The sequence below is a fragment of the Podarcis vaucheri genome (assembly GCF_965113315.1).
Source record: "Podarcis vaucheri genome assembly, chromosome: 8".
In the NCBI taxonomy this organism is placed as follows: Eukaryota; Metazoa; Chordata; class Lepidosauria; order Squamata; family Lacertidae; genus Podarcis; species Podarcis vaucheri.
This window is the reverse complement of record NC_138766.1, coordinates 16,597,794-16,621,064: the sequence shown is the minus strand read 5'-3', so window position 1 is coordinate 16,621,064 and position 23,271 is coordinate 16,597,794. Positions and strand designations below refer to the sequence as shown.

At 42.4% G+C, this 23,271-nt stretch overlaps 1 protein-coding gene across 7 annotated transcripts in view; it reads right to left on the bottom strand.

Moving 5' to 3' along the window:
• The window catches only part of CTNND2 (catenin delta 2), a 529,021-nt gene that overhangs the window by 108,752 nt on the left and 396,998 nt on the right, over positions 1–23,271 (bottom strand). For all 7 annotated transcript variants that reach the window (XM_082234188.1, XM_082234191.1, XM_082234190.1 and 4 more), the window contains one exon: positions 19,092–19,224. In XM_082234188.1, the coding sequence (XP_082090314.1) occupies positions 19,092–19,224 (133 nt within the window). The remainder of the gene's footprint in view (positions 1–19,091; positions 19,225–23,271) is intronic.

Genomic DNA, 23,271 nt, shown 5'->3' with positions numbered 1-23,271 from the left:
AACATGTAGAGGAGATAGTTATTTTGTTCAAGTCTCCCTATCAATCTGTAAATTGGAGAGGGACAGGCGGAGGGAAGCTATTTGAAATAACTAGGGGAGCAAAGCTTAGGTGCAGAGAGGTTTAATCTGGAACTCCACCCTCCACCCCCACTGAAGCAGATTTTCTGGTTAATACTCCACTGATGTTAATTAGCACTGTGCATCATGGATATGCTTCACTAAGTACTAAAGTCAATTAATAATTAAGATTAACAGTGTAGTGTTCTCATGTAGGCGTTTGTGATAATGTCATAATATTATTATTATTTTTTCTTCACACAGCTGTCCAAAGCTGAAGCTTGAAGCACAACTAACAAGCTCAAAGTTGGGACCAAGTTATGTAAAAACAAAACAAAACAAACAAACAAACAAACAAATAACACCTGGGTGCTAATCTGACCAGAATGCAAATAGAAGCTCTTTCCTTCACAGCTGCAATCCTACACTTTCTCCCTCTTGCTGGGCTGTAGTTCTTTAGACTGCAATTGGTGGATCACATTTTGAATACTCTCCCAGATTAAACATTCCCATCATACATAAAATGAGCACATCAGGGAAATGGGTTTACGGTATTGTTCCCCCTAACTTGCTAGAACTGCTTTTGTGACTAGTGTACAGGTGATTGAATCTTACTTATTGCCAAGTAAATGAGAAGTATTTGGGGCTCATCCACACTCCCATTTCTCCTGTGATTTCCAGGCACAGACCTGAGAGGTTTTTTCCTTTTGTGCCACCGCTCCCCCCAGGAAAACCCGCTGCTTGCCACTGAATTGGAACAAATGTCAACTGGGTTTTCTACAGAGTGCCTAGAAATCTCAGGGCAAACGGAAGAAAACACAGGGCAAACAGAAACGAGGAAGAGCCCTCAGACAGCAAGAATTAAATGTCCTACACCAAATCTGTAATTCAACAGAGGGGAGATTAGCCTCCAAGCACAATGAAGCATTTGGAACACAGGATGGAACAGAATTTATTTATTTATTTGCCTTAGGAACTTGAACAGCTTCTGTAAATCCTGTCCAAATCTGAGCCCCATATAATAACTGTGTTAGCTTTAAACACTTCAAGTGCTGATGGCATGTGATTGCCACCTTTTGTATGGAAAAAAAGCGTGTCAGAATTTTGGCTTTCAGACACTGTTTCCTTTGCATATTTCTGATGTGCTCCCCATTACCCTCTTGACTGAAAAATAAGGCCGAGATATTTAAAGACTTTAACTTGTTCCATCAACGGATTAGACTGCAATTCAAACTCCCCATTTGGGGCAGATGGGGTGGACTGCATGGAGGTCTTTTTCTGCTGGGCTCCCCATTGCTGATGGCAGAAGGTCCACTGGTGGCAGGTATCCTTGCCCCCAAATGAGGCATCCCAAGGGAGGAAGGGAGTGGATCTGGCCTGGGATCCACAAGACCTTGAGTTGCTCTCATAGCCAGTCACACCTGACCTGGGTGATTGGCCCTGATCTGCCTGTTCCATCTTCTGCCACCAGGAATGGCCCGGCTCTGGAAGTAGCTCTGCAGAGCTGTGGCTTTGGATTTTAGTCTGAATTATTTTCCTTCTCATCAAGGCACAATTATCTATTGTGTCAGTGCTTGCTGTACTGCTGCACTGAGCAGAAACCGGGAAAGGACATAACTGCTGATTGCCCACCATCACTAAGGATTGAAGAGGTGAAGGAGGCCCAGACCCCATGGAGATAGGCAGCAGATGCACAGTCCCACTTGTCTCGGCTGGTACTGCAGTATGAATAGTTAATATGCACACTGTAACTTAGAGTAATAGTTATGCTATTATGCATCAAGTAGATCCAGAATGCATAATATGCAAAAGTATGTGTGCCACATTTTGAGGTCTTGGGCTTTGGCAACCTCTTTCAGGCGCACTCTCTCAACCTTTGCTTGGATGACCTTTGCAGATCAGAAAGCTGGAGACAAGGAGCAATATCCTAGCCACTGTTACAGAAGTGTCACGTCCATGCAGCTCCAATACTGCAGAGCCAACAATCTTCAGGCAAGAGTTTTATTTAGACAGAAAGCAGCGTTCGTTCTTGCAATTAAACCAAACATTGACTGACATGTACTGATGGGAGTGAACCACATGCAAAAGCATACTTGAGGCAAGGATCTGATTAAAATAACACATATAACCAGAACATGATCTGACCTACACACATGCAGAGTTATAAAGCAACTTGATATTTTAAAACAATATCTACGCCTGATTCCAGCTCGTGAGTATCTCTCCCACTGCCTGCAAGGAAACTCTAAATAAAAGGATCAACTGAGAAACATACTGAACAAAAGATAACATAGAGAAAGATGACAGATGAGGGGAAAGAGGGGAGAAAACACTGTTAAGACTAGTATTATGACCTTATTCAAAAGAAATGTCCAATTTCTTCTTAGCACTGCTTCCCCAACGTGGCAGATGCCTATGCAAGCAAAGGAATAATTTCACACTGCAAGTGGTAAACAAATTGCATTCACCTTCTCACTTTCACCTTTTACTGCCTGTGATAAGTACCAGCCAAGGCACTTACTCATCCTAACTGCCTGAGAATGAATTACAGCCAGGTATGTAAGTGGTTGAGCAGCCCGCAAGCCTACTGCCTCCATTAATGCTCAGTTACCTGTCTTTGAGTAAGCTCCAAGGTCACTCGCTCTAGCATTTTCCCCATTTAGAAACTTAAGAGGCCTTGAAAGTCTTTGTAGTTCCATGCAACCATTTTAACCACTGCAGTGAAAGGGCAGGAACATATACCACTGTTACAGAGCATCACTTTTCAATTTTTGTGCTTCTGAATTTTTTTTTTTTAAGTATGAGAAACACAAATTTTAAAAAATGGCAATTTGGAAAGAGCCAACTTCGGCAAACAGCCAATTCCAGTGTTAGTGAATGGGAAGCTCATGGGGGAATCTGCTGCCACACTCCCCACAAGTGTTTATTATCTTTGGTTAGTGAGCAATTTGAAAAGGGCTGCTCTATGACCAAAACACACTCCCAAATACACAAACTTGCTTTAAGTAGCAGCCTGCAAATTTAAAATTGACCCCCGTCAGTTAATCACTTGAAGACCGAGTTGATTAATCCTAAAAACTGCATTGCTGGCAAGTTTAGCTACAACAAGCCAACTTTTTAACTGCAGTTGCTGCTTCAAACAACAATGTGAATAGCATTTCATCACATGCTCCAACTATCCTTCTTACCAGGGATAGCACCTATTTTATGGACCCGTCCCTGGCAAATCAGCAGTTTTCTATGGTTTTTTATTTTGTTTGTACTTGTTCTTAAAAACAATAAAACACACTTTAAATACATACTGATATGTAAAAACACATGCTGTAGAATTATTTAGATTTCCATCAACTCCCCTTCAAGACTCAATGTTAATTTTTGCGAGTATAGGGACCAATGCACCTTGATTCTAGCACAAATCGTGACACGCAAAATGCCATTGCATTATTTTCCTTCCACCTTCTCATAATTATTAAAGTATTCCTCAGGCTATTGTCTTTTTAAAAAAGCAAATCCTGTTATGATTTACTAACGTGTCCTGTTTCAGAATGGGGTGTAGCAATTGCTATTGAAGTGTAAATAAACACAGAGAAAAGCCCTCGGTATCATACAAGGTGTGCAGCAGAGCTCAGGCATGGATTTTTAATGGGAAAACAAAGTGTTAGAAATCCACACGACTACTCCTATTTTCGGGATGTCGGTGGCGCAGTGGTCTAAACCACAGAGCCTAGGGCTTGCCGATCAGAAGGTTGGCGGTTCGAAACCCCATGACAGGGTGAGCTCCTGTTGCTCGGTCCCTGCTCCTGCCAACCTAGCAGTTCCAAAGCACGTCAAAGTGCAAGTAGATAAATAGGTACTGCTCCGGCGGGAAGGTAAACGGCATTTCTGTGCATTGCTCTGGTTCGCTAGAAGTGGCTTAGTCATGCTGCCCACATGACCCGGAAGCTGTCTGTGGACAAATGCAAGCTCCCTCGGCCTACAGAGTGAGAAGAGCGCCGCAACCCCAGAGTCATCCGCAACTGGACCTAATGGTCAGGGGTCCCTTTACCTTTACATTTCCATCTGTGAAATAGACCAAGGCATGCCTTATCAGCCCTACTCCTGCCAAAAAGAGGGTGAACTGGGAAAGAAACAAAAGGAACCTCATAGAGGGGCTTTCTTTTTCCAACGCTAAGATGCCTCTCTGTAATGAGACAGTTTGTTAAAACTTCTCCTTTTCCCCACCAACAAGGAATCTGCCATCTGAAAACACCAATAGTTTACTGCTCCATGCTGCTTCCAGAGCCCTCAAGCCCAAGGGCAAAACTGTCAAAATGCAGGAAGATCAGGGACAAGAGTGCGATTGTTTAAGATTGGAAGAAGAGCAGGCTTGCTTGTTCTATGAGGAAATGATGTTAGCCACTCTCAGGCAGCCTCAGTGTGCCACAAATGGCTAGCCTAGAAATGTGAGGTGGTGGCCTTACTTGCAGTCCTAGCTGCAATTGTTACACCCTGCTTTGCTTTTTGTGTCGGATTGGAATGGGGTAAGAGGCAACATAACGTTGCATCCAATCTTTGAGTGGTGCGAGATTCCAGCAGTTCCAGGCACCTACCCAGGGTTTGCATTTCATTTCAGAAATGAGGCACAGCAGGGACTGTAGTGTCTTTATGATATATGGTTTATTCACACATGCATAGAACCTGAACCTACGCTGGAAGGGTTTGCACCATTAACACCCCAAAAGGTGCTTTATTTCTACTTTACATCACAGCCCCCAAACTCTGGCTTTTGTCTTTTGTTTTCTTAATGCCCAGCACCCAAACAACTGCATACCTCATCAGGAAACGAGCCTGGCTTGATTAGATCAGGGTTTCCCAAGCTTGGGTCTCCATCTGTTTTTGGACTACAATTCCCATCATTCCTAGCTAGCAGGATCAGTGATCAGGGATGATTGGAACTGTAGTCCATAAACAGCTGGAGACCCAAGTTTGGGACACCCTGGATTAGATTTTAACATTTGCTGGATCCAGGGTATAGAGGAGGCTGGCAACCACAAAATAATAACAATAAAATTGCTTCTGGTCACCACAACAGTCTCTAGGTGAAAAGATTTATTCCTGCTATGTGTTGCATGGTAGACAGGAAGAAGTTGTTCTGGGGAATACCAGCAAAGAACAAAAACCTAAGGCAGGAGCCATATTGAAATTAGTTTCAGTACAAGTGAAGTTACCAGGAGCATCAGTTCAGAATGTTTGGAGCAGCAAATATAACACCAGGGGATTTCAGCAGATTCACTTGACCTCTGATGAGGAACCAACAAGAAACAGACATAACAAAATGCAAAAAGGTTCAAATGTGACAATATACCTTAACATCAGGGTTAAAAGAACAATACGGCTCTGCCTAGAGCAGCGGTTCTCAACCTGTGGGTCGCCAGATGTTGTTGGGCTGCAACTCCCATCATCCCTGAGCTCTGGCCTTGCTAACTAGGGGTGATGGGAGTTGTAGTCCAACAACATCTGGAGACCCACAGGTTGAGAAAGGCTGGCCTAGAGGAAGCCAAATTTCATCGTATGGAATACAGGTGCACATCAAATACGCAAAGAAGAAACAACTAGCTAACCACAGAATCATACCCTCTACTTCTGGTGTTCAGGCTGTGAGAGCCATTATGCAGCCCAGATGGAACCACTTGCCCACCCATGAGGGAGGCACCAACAAGCAATCCCACCGAAGACAGAACGTGCTCAGTAGCCATGGAAGGAGACACGGCGGCAGTGTGCTCTTGCTCTCAGAATGGCAGATAGGCAAAGAAGCCATGGAAAGCCGATTGCTTGTTGTGGAGTAGGACAGAAATCTGGGGGGACGACAATGACTGGAAAGGGGTGACTGGAATCTGGAACAGCAGTACTGAAGTGTGCTGAAGGAAATGGGGACTGTGTGCAAAGCACAACTCCCATTCATATCCTAGCTTATTAAATCAAGATACGATCGTACAAACTGGGTTAATGAAGACTGCTTATATGCCTCCCCCCTTTTTTACAGTTTTAATATTTTGCTGCTGTGGCTTTGGCTTTTTCCTGCTCAGCTTTTGCTTATTCTTTCATTTGTGCTTAGTATTTTATCATTTTATGGCAATGTCATGTTCTACACAACTCTGGAGGTGTTGGGAGTAGAGCATTTACGTGCATAAATAAATACATAAAACAGTGCAGGCAAAAGATCGGTTATTTTTCCCACTGTATCACAGCAAGCCTATATTTGGGTTAGCAGCTCTAATTAATATTACCTATAGTGGGTATGGTAATTCTGTAAAAGTATCAATCAGAAACATAGAGGCATGGTTTTCTGGAAAATTACTGAGACATTTGTTCACATGCTGCTTACTCTCTCTGTCTCCCAACTCTGATTAAATAAAGTCGCTGAAACTGTGAAAGCTTATCAGTGCGTCCCAAAGATCTTTCATTATAAGTCCGTCAGCATTGTAGCACTTATGAAAAGGGCATAATAATAATTGGCGTTGTCGCTTGCAGAATCTAGAAAATCTTCCTTAATTGCTAACAGCAGACACCACAATATTCCATAATAAGGGTTTGATCTCTGCAATCATGTTTCTAAAGCAAGATAGAAAAGAAGCAACACAAAGATCTGCCGTGAATAAATCTAATATACTGTGTTTTAATCATGGAAACATGAACTATGCTGCCCCAAACAGGTTACCTCCATTCAGTTCATTTTTGTGTGAAGTGGATCTCTATAAATAGGTATGTGGTAGCGCGAATGGAGGCATCGTTCCTGTTTGTTCATTTCTGTGCAACTTAACTGGAGACTGAAAGCAAAATGGCACTGCCAAAATAATCACTGCAAAATGGCACTGCCAAAATAATGGCAATCTGCCAAAATAATCAATAAGAAGGGTTTTAATCCTTCCAAGCAAGAGGACCAGAAGAAGAAGAAACTCGACATATTCCATGTGCTTTTCCTCTTCCTGGATGTCCTTCCTTCATAAATCACACCACATCCTCCTTTTCCTTTGGATATGCCTTTTCAGAGCGAGAGTTACCCCTGTATTCTTGTGGCTGAAACCCTGCACATGGCATCTGGCAGGTACTAAGGGACAAGGAACCGGCCCTTCCTACATGGAATTTCTAATCCCCATTCCCCCCACCCCGTTGGATCCTTTGACCCTTATCAGACACTACTTTTTAACACAGTAGCAGCCCAGTGCTATGCATTAATTACTTGAATGCTTCCATTGTTGTGTTCAATGGGGTGTACTCTCAAGTGTGCATACAACTGCAGCCAAAAGAGAAAGACCAAGTCTTGGTCTCATGGTCACCAAACATATCATGTTTTATCAATACAGTGGTACCTCGGGTTAAGATCTTAATTTGTTCTGGAGGTCCGTTCTTAACCTGAGGTACCACTTCAGCTAATGAGGCCTCCTGCCGCCACGCAATTTCTGTTCTCATCCTGAAGTAAAGTTCTTAACCCGAGGTACTATTTCTGGGTCTGGAACCTGAAGCATCTGTAAGTCAAGGTACCACTGTACTCAGGATCTCACTCAGCCTGTTCTTTCAAGGGAAGGACAGATGGGAGATTCTGGAATATCCCTAATATTGGTAAAATAATAAGAATATAATAATAGTAATTTATTATTTATACCCCGCCCATCTGGCTGGGTTTCCCCATCCACTCTGGGCGGCTCCCAATCGGTAAAACTCTGCTACCGTCTGCGTCAAATAGGACATTCTAAAGGGGAAAGAGCTTTTCTGCCCTCAAAACTCTTTTTCTTTCAGAACATTTTTTAGGCTTCCATGCCTACTTTTAAAAAGAAAACCACATAAATGTGTTAGGATAATCCATCGGCCACTCTGATACCAAATGCACAGCTTCAGTAAAATTGTACATTTTTCTTCCCATGAAACACTACGTGTGTTCTGTTCTGCAATGTTTTCTCTTTGGTTTTTCATGAAAAGCAGCCGCGGCTGACTTGGTGGACTCTTTGCCCAAATGCCCCAGCCCCAACCTGTTTGTTTGCTGAGAGAAGAATCCACACGTTTTCTTCAACACGTGAGAAAGTAGCTCGGAGGGGTTCAGAGTACAAATGTCTGATCAAGTCAGATATCACCCCGGCCTCCAGCTCTCTTTCTGAAGCAGTACCTTGCACGAGGGGTGAAAATCCAGGAGATGGGTAGCATTATAATCATGGGGCTAGATCGAATATGTAGTTGTGTTCCTACCAAAGCTTACTTTGCCAACCTCCTGGCTTAGATACACGACTAAGCCAAGAGGAACAACAACAAGAAGAAGTGGTAAATTCTGTATTTTAAGAGAAAGCATTAAAAAAAAATAATACTAGTCTGGCCCCTAGAATTTAAGGAAAACATACCCCAATTCTAGATCTAGAGAAGCATAGATAGGAAAGGGAGAGGAACGGCACACAATGCGATCTCTTTGAGGAGAAAATGTAGGTGAGGTTTATTGGAAACCCATTTATCTGCAACATCATGACTTCATTTAGCTTCATTAGTATAGTAATTTGTTGCAGGTTACAAAAAGTGCTGGATCAATTTAAGCTCAAAATAAGAGGGGAATGGTATGCAAATTACTGTATTAGTTCAAAATGTCTAATTTGTTTAGGAAATCTAAATTGGGATTTGAAACCCAGATCCCATTTAAAAACAGATTTGCAAAACTGTAATTAAGAAGGCATTAGATTAGGTAACTACACTAACACTGAAAACAATTAATGCACATAATTTAAATGAAACCAGCTACTGCTTTATATACAATATTTCAGTGAAGTTTAAAAACAATTGTACTTTGCATGCTGAACCTGTCCAGAAAAATACGATGAGCTCTTTGTTCTTTAATGTGTAGCCTAGGAAATTTGCATATTCAGGAGTATGAGTTATAACTGATGCTACATATAAGTTATGTCTAGTGACCAAAAGCTGGGTCAAGTAGGACAGTCTTAACATCTCTGTGGAAGGGATGTGGGGAGAGAGTCTATTTGGCCTTGTTTGTACAGGCAGCAGTTGTTTTAGGTGTGTCTGATATGTGCATGACCACACACATGCTCCTCATGCCAAACCCAGATGTGACTCAAAATTGTCACAAAAGAAACGCCAAAAGGGTCAGAACAAGGTATTTGCAGGCGTTTGCAATGGGTGTTCCAATTATCCACGATTTCACGTAAGCACGTGGTGCCTTGAAATATAGTAAGGTAAAGGGACCCCTGACCATTAGGTCTAGTCGTGGCCGACTCTGGGGTTGTGGCGCTCATCTTGCTTTATTGGCTGAGGGAGCCAGTGTACAGCTTCCGGGTCATGTGGCCAGCATGACTAAGCCACTTCTGGCAAACCAGAGCAGCGCACGGAAACACCGTTTACCTTCCCGCCGGAGCGGTACCTATTTATCTACTTGCACTTTGACGTGCTTTCGAACTGCTAGGTTGGCAGGAGCGGGGACTGAGCAACGGAAGCTCACCCCATCGTGGGGATTTGAACCGCCGACCTTCGGATCAGCAAGTCCTAGGCTCTGTGGTTTAACCCACAGCGCCACCCGCGTCCCACCTTGAAATATAACCCCATACAAATTGGTCGCTGCTTGTATGCAACACTAATCCAAATCATGGCTTAGTCCTGTGGAGGGCTTGCTTCTCCCAGGGTTTTTAGGTCAGTTCAGGATGCCAGCTAAGGCAAGGTCTGGCTTAGCATGTTGTCCAAACCTGGCCTCTCCTCCTTAACCACAAACTTTATGGGCAAACTTTGGCTACAGATTAAGGAGGGAAGACCTTAACCATGATCCTAGTTTCAGACAACATACTAAGTCTAAGACATACCTTGGCTTAGTTACCACATCATGCTGACCCAAAAAGCCCAGGAGGTAGCAAAGTGGGCACGAGCCAGCGTGTTTGCATGGTCATACTCTGACTTACCCAGGATAGGCGAATCAAGAAATAAATTTCATAATCCACAAAAGGAAGCTGTCATGGACTAGCTGGACAGAAAGGAATGGTGTGGCACCAGCTGAGGAACCCAAGAGAAGAAGGCTGAGCCTGGGGATTGGTGGTGCTACAACAATGAGCAGTCAAAGGGAGAAAAAGGAGACAATTTGGTGGAGGACATGTCTGATGCTGAAGAGGTAACAGCTTTTAGTGCACAGGGATAGTCTGTGGCAGAGACAAGTCCAGAATCAGAAGCGGAAGCAGGAGAGAAGGGAGGCCAAGAGGCAGAGATGAGTCAGACTGGTGAAGAAGTCAGGGTGTCTCCTCCTGCTGCTGCGAAAAGCTCCCTCCCCCTGATCTCCTAGGATCAGGAGAGGTCTGAAGTGGGAAAAGCAAAGGCAGGCATGCCACTGTAGTCTCAGATTGCTTGGGAAGGACCCAGGAGAGGAGGAGACTTAGGTTGTTGTGAGTAGACAGGGACCTTCAGTCTCCACAACTGTCTCGTTGGGGTAAGACCTACCAAGAAGAGTTGCTGGGCTCATTAGGCCTGGCATTTCTGAGCAGACCTTGTTTCTTCTAATAAGGAGTTATTCCATGTGATTTATTGCTGGCACACTCCTGACAGCAGCCCTGATGCAGAACTCAGTTCCTTCCATTTCTAAAGCCCAAAGTGAAGAGCAGGCATAGGCAAACTCGGCCCTCCAGATGTATTGGGACTACAACTCCCATCATCCCTAGCTAACAGGACCAGTGGTCAGGGATGATGGGAGCTGTAGTCCCAAAACATCTGGAGGGCCGAGTTTGCTATAGAGTATCCCCACCTATAAGCATTCTAAAACCTGGTTCAATGCCTAACTACTCTTTATTCAACTCAGCTATGAAGGAAATAAATTCTAATCGAATACACCTGTTTATATTTATATTCAGCTCCCATTTTCATCTGTTACTATTTCACTTACATAGATTTATTTGTTCGTATATCTATAACCTTAATCTCACTGCCTAATTCCACAAGGATGCTTCATAACTTAAACAAATCACAATCTCAAGTGACAAATGATTTTATAAACGCTTAATTGATAAAATGTTGATCACTGACATGGCACGGAGAATGAAATATATATTCTCTTCAGAGATATAATGTTTAGATTTTGTCTACACTACACTGCACATGATGACATTTATTCGTTCTCAAAGTTGAAAAATGTAAAGGTCACACATGAAATGAAGTATTCACTTTATCATCATCTAAGGAACCAAATGTCACATAATTGTGCTGCATGAACTAATTCACTAAGATAAATGAGGAATTACACTCCATGCTCTTGGAAGCGTTGCTAAATGGTATGCTCAAGGTGCCTTGTTTCAAGCTGAGGTCCACAAATAATGGCTTTTCCTTGGAAAAATATTGGCAAATGATGCAGATTAATGCTCTCCTATGTTATAAATATAGTGAATAATTCTAGTGGAATTGCAAGTGCTATTTTGAATTTGAGAATGTATTGGAAACTGCGGCTGGAGTTGTTAATAAAGTATACATCCAATGCGACTATTGAAGTAGTCCCCTTTGTGTAAGGATTTCTGATTGCATAACAGAAATACCCCTCCCTCTCTTTGTGCCCCCATTTGCTCCAGAGGGTTGGGGGAAAATCCAGAACAGAGGGGTTCTGTTGCACAGCCAAGAGTCCTTGCACTTGCAGAATGATTTTGTTGGGTATCTCCCATAATACATGTGCAATTCATATACAGTTGTGCCTTGGAAGTTGAACAGAATCCGTTCTGGAAGTCCGTTTGACTTCCAAAACCAAATTGTGGCTTCTGATTGGCTGCAGGAAGCTCCTGCAGCCAATCAGAAGCCACAGAAGCTCCGTCAGACATTCAGGTTCCAAAAGAACATTTGCAAACCGGAACAATCACTTCCAGGTTTGCGGCGTTTGGGAGCCAAAACGTCTGAGTTCCAGGGCGTTCGAGATCCAAGGTACGACTGTAATCCCCACTCTGTTCAAGTCAGTTTCAAGATCTAATTTATTTTAACCGCTATGAATTGCAAAATTGGTTCTTCCATACCTTTAGAATTCAAATCACACCAGCTAATATAATTCTGGAATAGAGCTACAGCAAATTATCTACACACAGAGAACTAATCTGGCAAAACTGTTATTGATTACAACCAGTGTCTGATCTGGCAGTTGCTAGGTCTGCAAAGAGCTGAGAGCCTCACCAGAACAGTTTTGGTTCTGGTGATGTAAAAGCTGTTTTGGCATGATGTACAGGTGAGGTAAACAGGAGAAATCACAATTGATTTGCTCTTTCTGTAGGATGGAGGAGAATGCACAATTTCAAACTCAGATAAGATTGAGAAGCACAGCTAACAGGAACTGCACATCAATAGAGAATGATAAATAATCATTTATTTAACTCTAGTTTTAAGTCTTCCACATACATTCTCACAAAAAGCAGCCCTCCAGGTTGGTATCGTTATCTGGATTGTAAAACCACTTTGGAAAATGTTACATTGAAAGGGGGTGGGAAAGAGAATGGCGTGGTTCATATGACACAGTAAGCCAAACTATGGCTTAATGGATTGTGAGAATATTCAGGTCCCAGTGATTCGTTCATAACAGCTTTGCTCCTGAAAAGTCTCTTTCAGGTATTTGCCGAGCTGAGCTGAGGTAAGGTTGTTGTTTGAACCTGGCTCATGGCTAAGGTCTCCTCACAAGGACTTTTTTGGGTGATAGAACTCATCAGTATAGAGAGGCCCCTCTCTCGTCTCTCTCTTTGCTGCCCTTGACAGCCATTTTGTGCTGGCACCCATGACTTTTTATCAATATAGCACCTGATTATTTATTTATTCATTTATTTTACAAAAAACACTGCTCCTTGATAATCTCAAGGTGTGATCAAAATTTGTTCCTATCTAGGGGCTTGTATATTTGTGCAGTCCTGGTACATCACAGTTTTGCTTCCCAAGAAGTGCAATTGAAGTCCAAGAGAGACAGAAGTCTAAGACAAAAATATGGCTTAAGAGTTTGATTAGTGTGCTTTCATAAAACAAGCATAGCTAATTTCTCTACAAGAATCTCATCAAAACAATGGCAAAAAAGCTATATGTCAGCCTCAAGAGGCTCCAAGATGACAGCAAAATTCTAGAAGTTATAACATTTTTTCAATTAAAAAAAATGGGAGGGGGGAAAGCAACAGAAATAATAATGATTATAATTAAAAATAAGCATGCTCCATGGGCTGACTTTTTAGGACAGTCATTCTGGGGGAATATAAAACAAATGATCTGGAGAATGAGAACCCTGCAAATTCAGCAAATCTTGTAATGAGATTGTTTAGCGTTGCAATCGTAACAGAGCATTCGAAGGAACGAATAGTCTCATTCATAAATAAACAAAGAAAATCTGAAGATCGTCAACTTTTCTAGATGGTTGTGAGTGGGCAAGTTATAGGAATACACATTTTGTTTACACATTGGGCTACAATCATTTCGTTTTTATTACAAAAGACTCGATCTTGCTTATTCCAAGATTTAAGAAGCAGTGATGGAGAAGTGCCGCACGTAAGCTCCTTAGTCAAGTTAGATGGATGAAGGAGGGGAAATCTGTTGCCATGACGATATGGACAATAGCCATGCAACTGACAGGGCAAGGAAACTTGACTGCTCCTGCAAGGTCCCTGGAAGCTCTAATGCTGGCTCTTCCTTTGAAGGAAAGGCCTCATTGGGACCCTCATTGGGTTGACAAGGAGGCAAAGGCATTCCCTTCCCCTTCCTCAAACAGGGACATCATACACACTGTACCTTTAAAACACATTTGAATCAGATCCACACACCCCAAGGAACTCTGGTCGCTATAGTTTATCCTTTAAAGGTAAAGGTACCCCTGCCCGTATGGGCCAGTCTTGCCAGACTCTAGGGTTGTGCGCCCATCTCACTCAAGAGGCCGGGGGCCAGCGCTGTCCGGAGACACTTCCGGGTCACGTGGCCAGCGTGACAAGCTGCATCTGGCGAGCCAGCGCAGCACACGGAAAGGCCATTTACCTTCCAGCTGGCAAGCGGTCCCTATTTATCTACTTGCACCCGGGGGTGCTTTCGAACTGCTAGGTTGGCAGGCGCTGGGACCGAACGACGGGAGCGCACCCCGCCGCAGGGATTCGAACCGCCGACCTTTCGATCGGCAAGCCCTAGGCGCTGAGGCTTTTACCCACAGCGCCACCTGCTGTGGGTAATCCTTTACAGGGTTACAATTTGCAACAACCTTTAAATAACAAGTACCCCAAATTCTTCAATGGGAAAAATGTTCTTTGCATTTGCCCTAAAGGTATATATGCAGCCTGATGAGCTGAACCCACTAAATAAAAGTCTCCGTATCGCCAGAAAAAGATCTTCAAGGAAGGTGGCTTTTGTATATATCATGGGCCAACTGTTCTCTTTCATACGCAACACAGCTTGGGAACCAGACATTTGCCAGAAATCTGCGCTCAAATTTGATGGTTTTTCATGGAAATCCAAAACTGCAATCCATCTCCAAAATATAGCTAAAACTCATTTTAAAACAATGACTCATTTTAAACACAACATCCTTTCCTAGTTTTACTTGAATCTCTATAGAAGGTCTGAAGAAATCACCGCAAACTTCTTTTTCCTATCTGCATGCAAGTATGAAAAATGGGGGTTGAGATATATCTTGCAGACCCTTCATTGCTAGTGGGCCATGTTTGGCTTTGAGGGCCACAAATTGTGCCAACCTACTGGAGTAAAACTAGCAGAGGCTATATTTTTAACAGAAAATGGGTAGAGGGAAATGTTTCCAGTTTCCATCATGCATTCGCTTGATTTTAATGATATTGCTTGCATTTATATTGTATATGGCTTACAGATTTTAAAAACATTTAAGTAGTTTATAATGAAATAACATGACATGACAACCAAAAAAGCACGAAGTGAATGAAACCACTACTGTCAGTTAGAGAGATGTCTGTTAAGGATGTAAGGAAGCCAAAGAAATGGGATGAAGAGTTCACTGGCTACTGGACCCTTATTTCACATCCTTACCCAAACTGCTGCTATTGTGGCTTTCAAAGGTGAAATTAATTTCCTAGTATACAGGAAGCCAAAACCTTACATGACCTGCTGTATCCTTGCTACCAATGACAGGCTGCCATTTTCTTTCAGAGCAAAATGATATTGGCATGTGAAAACTGAACAATTCAATTCTTTTGTTGGGTGACCTCATACAAAAGACTTGCGTGTCTTTAAAACCACAAGGAATTGCTTCAGAAGAATGGACCTTGTTTTTAACAAGAGTGAAAAAAAGAGTTATGTATTAAGTTTTCTAAAATACATAGTGCCCTTTCCACCACTCCCCATCTCTCCTTGCTTTTCCTTCCTAGTAAGGAATTCTTGAGGCATGACAAGAATTGTTATTAGTTGAAGCAACTTTTCCTGGGCAGCTAACAACCTCCTCAAATAGCCTGTCATTTCACCAAACCAATTCTGTTCGCTTGAAGCCCTTCAGCTGAAAAATCTCTCATCCATTCCCTTTCAACACTAAACACTGTATACAGGGCTACCACGTTATATGAAAATCAGTTATTGTTGTTGCTGTTTAGTCGTGTCTGACTCTTCGTGACCCCTTGGACCAGGGCATGCCAGGCACTCCTGTCTTGCACAGCCCTCAGTCTTTCCCAACTCTTTTCCAGGGAGTCTTATCTTCTCATGAGGTGGCCAAAGTATTGGAGCCTCAGCTTCAGGATCTGTCCTTCCAGTGAGCACTCAGGGCTGATTTCCTTAAGAATGGATCGGTTTGATCTTCTTGCAGTCCATGGGACTCTCAAGAGTCTCCTCCAGCACCATAATTCAAATGCATCAATTCTTCGGCGATCAGCCTTCTTTATGGTCCAGCTTTCACCTCCATACATCAATAATGGGAAAACCATAGCTTTAACTATACAGACCTTTGTTGGCAAGGTGATGTCTCTGCTTTTTTTTAAGCGTTTATTAATTTTCCAATAAAAACATCCAATTATCATATCAAATCCAATAAAAAAAAATCAAAAAAAAAATCCAATTGTCTTCCAAATTGTAATAATTTTTGTTTTGGCTTCCCACGGTCTGAATTCCGAAACACTTTCAACATCATAGTCCTGCCTCTCACCATCCTCAATGTTTTTCATAATTCCATATCCGATTTTTTCCTCCACGTTTTGACTCTGGTTCTGCGATCCTCATTCATGTCAGAAAACAGATTTTTTTTTTCCCTATGGAGTGCAGATTTGTCTGTATATTGTACTCCTTCCACTGTTTTGGTTTTTTCATCGCACCGCTTACTTTAATTAGATGTCTCTGCTTTTTAAGATGCTGTCTAGGTTCGTCATTGCTTTTCTCCCAAGAAGCAGGCGTCTTTTAATTTCGTGACTGCTGTCACCATCTGCAGTGATCATGAAACCCAAGAAAGCAAAATCTCTCACTCACTCCATTTCTTCCCCTTCTATTTGCCAGGAGGTGATGGGCCCAGTGGCCATGATCTTAGTTATTGACTACAGTTTAATTGTGTGTGTGTGTGTTTTCAAATAGACACAATATACAAAAGTAGGGAAATGATGCGCAGGGCTATTTTTCTAGAAAAAGAAGTGCCAGAACTCACCATGTGAGTTGCGGACAGATCCGAAATACTGTAGCCTCAAGCGGTGTCCGGGCGAAAATTGGCTAAATGTGCAGGGAAATCCAGATATATGGCAACCAATGTCAGCGGTGTCGTTTTTGCCAATTTTTAAAAAAGTACTGGCAATATTTAAACATAGCAAGGGGGGGTGTGTATTTTCCTAATGCAGTTGATCCTAATGGTAATCATTTAGTTCACTTAAATTATTTATGCTTCATTGTAAGAGCTGGAAAGGAAAAATTAAAATCCTTCCAGATGAAATCAACAAAAGCAAACATGAGGGGTGTTTTGTGAGTATGTTAATGGTTTTTGACACCTAAGGAACCAGCTTGAGGCTCCTGCCCAGGAAACAATCATCATCTCTGCCAAGTGTCCTTTTAATATATTGGGATCCAAGAATCTAACTCGACAGCCAAGAAGTCACCCAAACAGGGGCAATGTATTTCAAGCTACAATCTCTTTTCCTTGTGTGTGGGGGGAGGGTGGGGGAAGATTATGAACACAATTTTACCTAAAAGAGAAACCGGCAATTTACAAATTGTACTGAAGTGCAAAGAGCTCTTGCTGCTTGTTATAGTTGCACGTAACAGCTTGAATCATAGGTACTGATTATAGACAAAAAAATGATTTTCTACTTATTTCCCCCTCCAATTGTGATTTCAGAATAGTCATTTGCTGCAAACTGCACTAAGCAACTGAGTAGAGAAAAAGCATTTTAAAAATTAGGAAGTATAGGTCCAGAGGGGCAAAAAAAGGAGTCTACAACTCATATGTGGGTTCAACTAGAATGTTAGGATTAAAGTCATTTTAGTGCCATTGAAATTGATTTCCAGTGGGACTAAAGTGGCCCAAAACCAGGGCATTGTGCATCGGAAGCATAGTACAGGTCTCAAAAAATGACAAAGGGCTCCTACATAATGGCGGAAAAGCATGTACAACTGCAGGTTATGGTTAGTGAGAAAGATGTTGTATCAGCACAAAAAAATCACATTCCACAACGGTGTGTTTTACTCAATATATGCAAGCAATGGCTTCACAGTTACTGGTTCACTGCAGCCAAAGGAAGGAGCAAGTAAAACTACATTTTCTGAACTTGCAGACACAACTCTAATTGCTATGAAGAATCTTGTTTACATATAAAAAAATCCAATAAGCAGAGTGGATGGGTCAGCTCATCAAAAGCTAGGATCCTAAGGGACTTTTTGAAGTTAGTTGACAAATTAACAACTTTCCATCTGTATACTTGCTAGTGCTCAAGGGATTCCATTCTAACTCTATGATGTGAAGACTTTAAAAAATACAATCCTTCTAGTCTTTTCATCATTTGGTCCACATAGGCAAATGGCTCTGTGCCTAAACACACACAACCACCCTAAATTACAGGGATCAAATGGAGGTCCAGAGACATGTTCCTCCTACAATTCTGATGATCACAGCAGATGCACACTGCAATCAGTATGGTCAGGGGCAGAATGCACTTCTATGGAGTCAGCAAGTGATGAAAGTCCTCAAACCATCATTATGAATGAAGCCAGGCTAAAGGCAAAGATGTATCTTTTAGAAAGAATCTATGCTAAGCAGAAACATTAAATGTTGACGAAAATGAGGTTGCAACACATTTGACTCTGGTGCAGATCCTTTTTTAAAAACAAAACAAAACACCAATTTCTTTCAACAGAGATATGAGAGAGCAGGGCACCAGGCTAACTATAACTTTCAATATAACTATACTACAATAAGTATAACTGATTCAAATAATTTGGTGTGAATGTGACTTTCCCAGGAGGCGTGGCTTGCTGTAGTCCAACCAATCAAGGAAACATTACACTTTAATAGCAATACACATGTCTGTAATGAGAGGTAATACACATATGATCAAGAAATTATTATTACAGTGCTCACCTGCCTCTCCATGCTCTGGAAATAGCTATATGAACAATAGTTCTGAAGTAGTTCTGAAGTTACCTTTTCCTCTACCTGCCTGTAACTAAAAGCTTTATGTAAGGTGATATCAAAAAAGTTTAAGGTACTTCCACAACAGAGAGAAATCTGAAATTTGGTACACAGCCCAATGACAGAATATCCTACTTTATCACTACCCGAAGGAGTCTCAAAGCGGCTAACATTCTCATTTCCCTTCCTCCCCCACAACAAACACTCTGTGAGGTGAGTGAGGCTGAGAGACTTCAGAGAAGTGTGACTAGCCCAAGGTCACCCAGCAGCTGCATGTGGAGGAGCAGGGAATCGAACCCGGTTCACCAGATTACGAGTCCACCGCTCTTAACCACTACACCACACTGGCATGGAGTAAGCCACAGCACAGATAGGAAGGTCTCCTGGAGTTCTCCATAAAGACAAAGGCAGCTCAGAATTTCAACAGTGGTTTAGCATACATATGTTGTACAACACACATGTTTTAAACAACTAATTCTCTTACCTCAGCTTTTATTTTATTATCTCCAAAGCAGAGGTGCTGTAAGTAGGCAGCAGCATTGGATTGTACTGAGGGGAACTGATGCTGTAACATCTGAATGACTTCTGGAAGTTCCGGGTCTCTCCATCCAAACTCTCTGTGCACAAAGAAACGAGAAGGGATTTAGCAGTTGCTCTCATGACAGCAGCACCTATACTTGTTCATGCCCATAGTTTTAATGCACCAAGCTCAGGAAATGTGTAGGGTTTTTTGTTGTTGGTATCACTGCCATAATGAAGGTAGACGGTAACCAGTATCATGACTACCCAGAAATTTAAAAACCACTGTGATTAGAGAAAGGTAACTTTGGCTAGATTAGTTTTCTCAAAAGTTCTATTATTCAAAAATAATAGAAATGAAATGCACTATAGGAAGCCCTGATAAAGATTAAGAAAACAAAAAAAATACAGAAACACAGCCATTATGCACAACCATGCTTTCTCACTGACGATGAACAGAGCCTATCCCAAGTACCAGATCTGGGCTGGGAGTTGGGAGAGAAGCAGTATCAGAGGACGGGCATTACCTAAAGCGCTCCACAGGACTGCAACAAAGAACTTGAGCTAACTGTGGGATGCCAGTTCTCCTTAGTTCAGAGCCTTGAGACTGGCACTATGCCTACAAGCATGCAAAATCCACATGCTCCTTATCTTAAATTAGATTGGACCAATGTAGTGCTCTTGCAGGAAAATATCCCAGGGTTGAATCAAGTTTGGAAAGGCATCCAAGTTACAATGTGCTCACTGTTTTCTCACATTATCTACCTGGATGCACCATGAGCACTTGGTACACTTCATGACTTCTTGTGTGCCAACCTATGCTCAATATCCATATTTCTATATCAGAAACCACAACCAAACACTTCATCCCCACCACCATTTGCTTGTTATTTGTGTTATAACCCCACCCCTCACTACCTCTAGAGAGGGGGAAGTGCACACGGACATGGCACTGAGCCACAACAAAGGATGGAGCAATTGTCAAGAAGCAGCACAAAATCAAAAGTAGGTGAAGCATCTATCAGAACCTGATCTATCACTAACCTCCAGCTGCACCAAGAAGTGAGAGCTGTCAAAATGTGTCTGCTTGAGAAATGGGTTTATGTCCATGGATATGTGCAAACTCCCAAACTATGAAAACCAGGAAATAAGTTCAGAAAATGATGACTGTCTGAGGAAGAGTTGGACGATTACTGCAACAACTACCATATTTTTTGCTCTATAAGACTCACTTTTTCCCTCCTAAAAATTAAGGGGAAATGTGTGTGCGTCTTATGGAGCAAATGCAGGCTGCACAGGTATCCCAGAAGCCAGAACAGCAAGAGGGATTGCTGCTTTCACTGCGCAGCGATCCCTCTTGCTGTTCTGGCTTCTGAGATTCAGAATATTTTTTTTCTTGCTTTCCTCCTCCAAAAACTAGGTGCGTCTTGTGGTCTGGTGCGTCTTATAGAGTGAAAAATACGGTAATTTGAAGATGAGCATGCAAGACCGAAAGTGCTCAGGACAAAGGGCTGGATCCTGACTTAGTCATTATTAGAACAGAACCCCCTGAAAGCAACTGGACCCAAGTTAGTCAGAACTACCAAATTCTGTTAATTTTAATGAGTCTACTAAGTTTGGACCCAGCACAATATAACTAAACATCTATTTCAACAACCCAAATGGATAAGCATCCTCCAGAATTGCCATAAAGGCTGTTAATTTTTGCTTGTGTGGGATGTTGAATGGGGAGTTTAGAACAAGTACAGTGGTGCCTCGCAAGATGAAAAGAATCCGTTCTGTGATTCTCTTCGTCTAGCGGTTTTTTCGTCTTGCAAAGCAAGCCCATTGACGGATTAACGGATTAGAGCTATTAGCGGCTTTTAGCGGCTTATCTGCTGATCGGATCAGCTGATAAGCGGCTTAGCGGCTTAGAAAAGGGGGGGGGAACCCAGCAGGAACTCGCAAGACATTGTCGTCTTGCGAAGCAAGCCCATAGGAAATTCGTTTTGCGAAGCACCTCCAAAACGGAAAACTCTTTCGTCTAGCGAGTTTTCCGTCTTGCGAGGCATTCGTCTTGCGGGGCACCACTGTATATCAAAGCAAACCTATAGGGTCGTATTGAGTGTTGCTGTTCCCTTAGTGCAGCAGACTTCTGCAACATAGGGGGTTAGATTAGATGACCCTTGTGGTCCCTTCCAACTCATTCCCACCCTCTTCCCTTCCAAGCACCTCATAATCTGCTCCAGAAGGTTGGAGGATGCCTCTGAGCAGTTTTTGAGGGCGTGCGGGGAGAGGAGGGGAAGGAGAAGTCCTGTTACATGAACAGAATTCTGCATGCACAGAGTTGGATACAACCCAGAACATTCTATTAGTGCCTTAATTAATGCTTGGCCTCTAGAAAAATGTATATGAACAACATGCATCTCTTTTTTTGAAGAAATCAAAAGTAGCCGGACTGCAGAAAATTCTTAAATCTCCTTTGCAGAAAAGGATGAGATATGTATTTGACCCATATTAAATTTAGTCATTTCTCATGTTTTCTATCACAGAGTTATGTTTGCACTTCTGGTTATCTTCCACCAAACATCCACCTCCCAAACTTTGCAAAATATTTATCAACAGCAATCACACATAAAAAAATCATGACTAAATAAAGCTAATGGGGCGTGTGGTTAAAGTTGTGATTACATACAAAACTGCATGATTGCTGCAAGTCTGATGCCTATTTTCCCACTCCTAAGGTACAGAACTTTCCAGAAATCATAGTCAACATTATTCACCACAAGGACTAACTGGCCACTCAGGTTGACGACTGTTCTGTTGTTATATTCTTACCAGAGAATAAATTTCAGGCCAAGTTTTCAGTCTGAATATTCTGCTTTGATGCAATTACTTAACTTCTCCATGGCTATGTACACATTAGCGGCTGAAAACACAGTGATGTGGTTCTCCTCCACTGAGTTTCAAGTTGTTGTACACACCAAAGAGGCAGTCACCAACTCCTCCAACCCCTTTTCACAATCCTGTCACCTGCGCCTGAGCTGTCATCCACACATGTACAAGGACTTTCTGAAATGTACACACCTCAGCTTAACTGCAAAGTGAATGTAGCTTAAGTTTTCCTTTCGGATTGAAGTTTAGTTTGAGGGAAAGTGCATCAAAAATAGCAGTATTTCTCAAGAAACTACAGGAAAGCTCTGCATCATCAATTGAAAAGTCAGCAGCGAGAGCGCACTGGAGACAGAGTAAACGGGCATGCGTACACGGCCTGTGTCTCTACTAAACAGTGATTTTAACAGCTGACAGATTTTGCGTTTCAATACGAGTTTAGTCAAAATGAACTGACAACTTGTGAACTCCTATTGCATGAGTAACTCATACATCTGCATCTCTTCAAATAGAGGAAATGAAGTGGCAGTTTCAATCATTAATGTTTAATTAAAACTGAGTAGTACAACCGCTGTTACATACACATACACAGCCATCTTTATTTTCCATTCTGTTTTATTTTAAAGCAACACCTACAATTTAATTTTGTTGTCTTTCCTCACACTGGTGTGTTTTAGCCTCAGAACAACCCTGTGCGGAAGGTTAGCCACGGAGGACTCAAACTGGCAATGTAATATCTGAAAATAACATACTGATGCACGTTCATGGTTAACTGGATTCCTCACTTTAAACCCCAATAATCTAGTCATTTCACCACGCTAGTGAGCTCTTCCTGTCAACATGTTGCTAGACTCCAATCCAGAATTTACAAAAATTGGTCCAGTGGCAGTTTAATGTGTCTTTTGACAAGCTTAAAGTAATTGGTAAATTTGCATTTGCAGAAACTTGGCATGGGGACGCGGGTGGCGCTGTGGGTAAAACCTCAGCGCCTAGGACTCGCCGATCGCCAGGTCGGCGGTTCGAATCCCCGCGGCGGGGTGCGCTCCCGTTGCTCGGTCCCAGCACCTGCCAACCTAGCAGTTCGAAAGCACCCCCGGGTGCAAGTAGATAAATAGGGACCGCTTACTAGCGGGAAGGTAAACGGTGTTTCCGTGTGCTGCGCTGGCTCATCAGATGCAGCTTGTCACGCTGGCCACGTGACCTGGAAGTGCCTGCGGACAGCGCTGGCCCCTGGCCTCTTAAGCGAGATGGGCGCGCAACCCCAGAGTCGGACA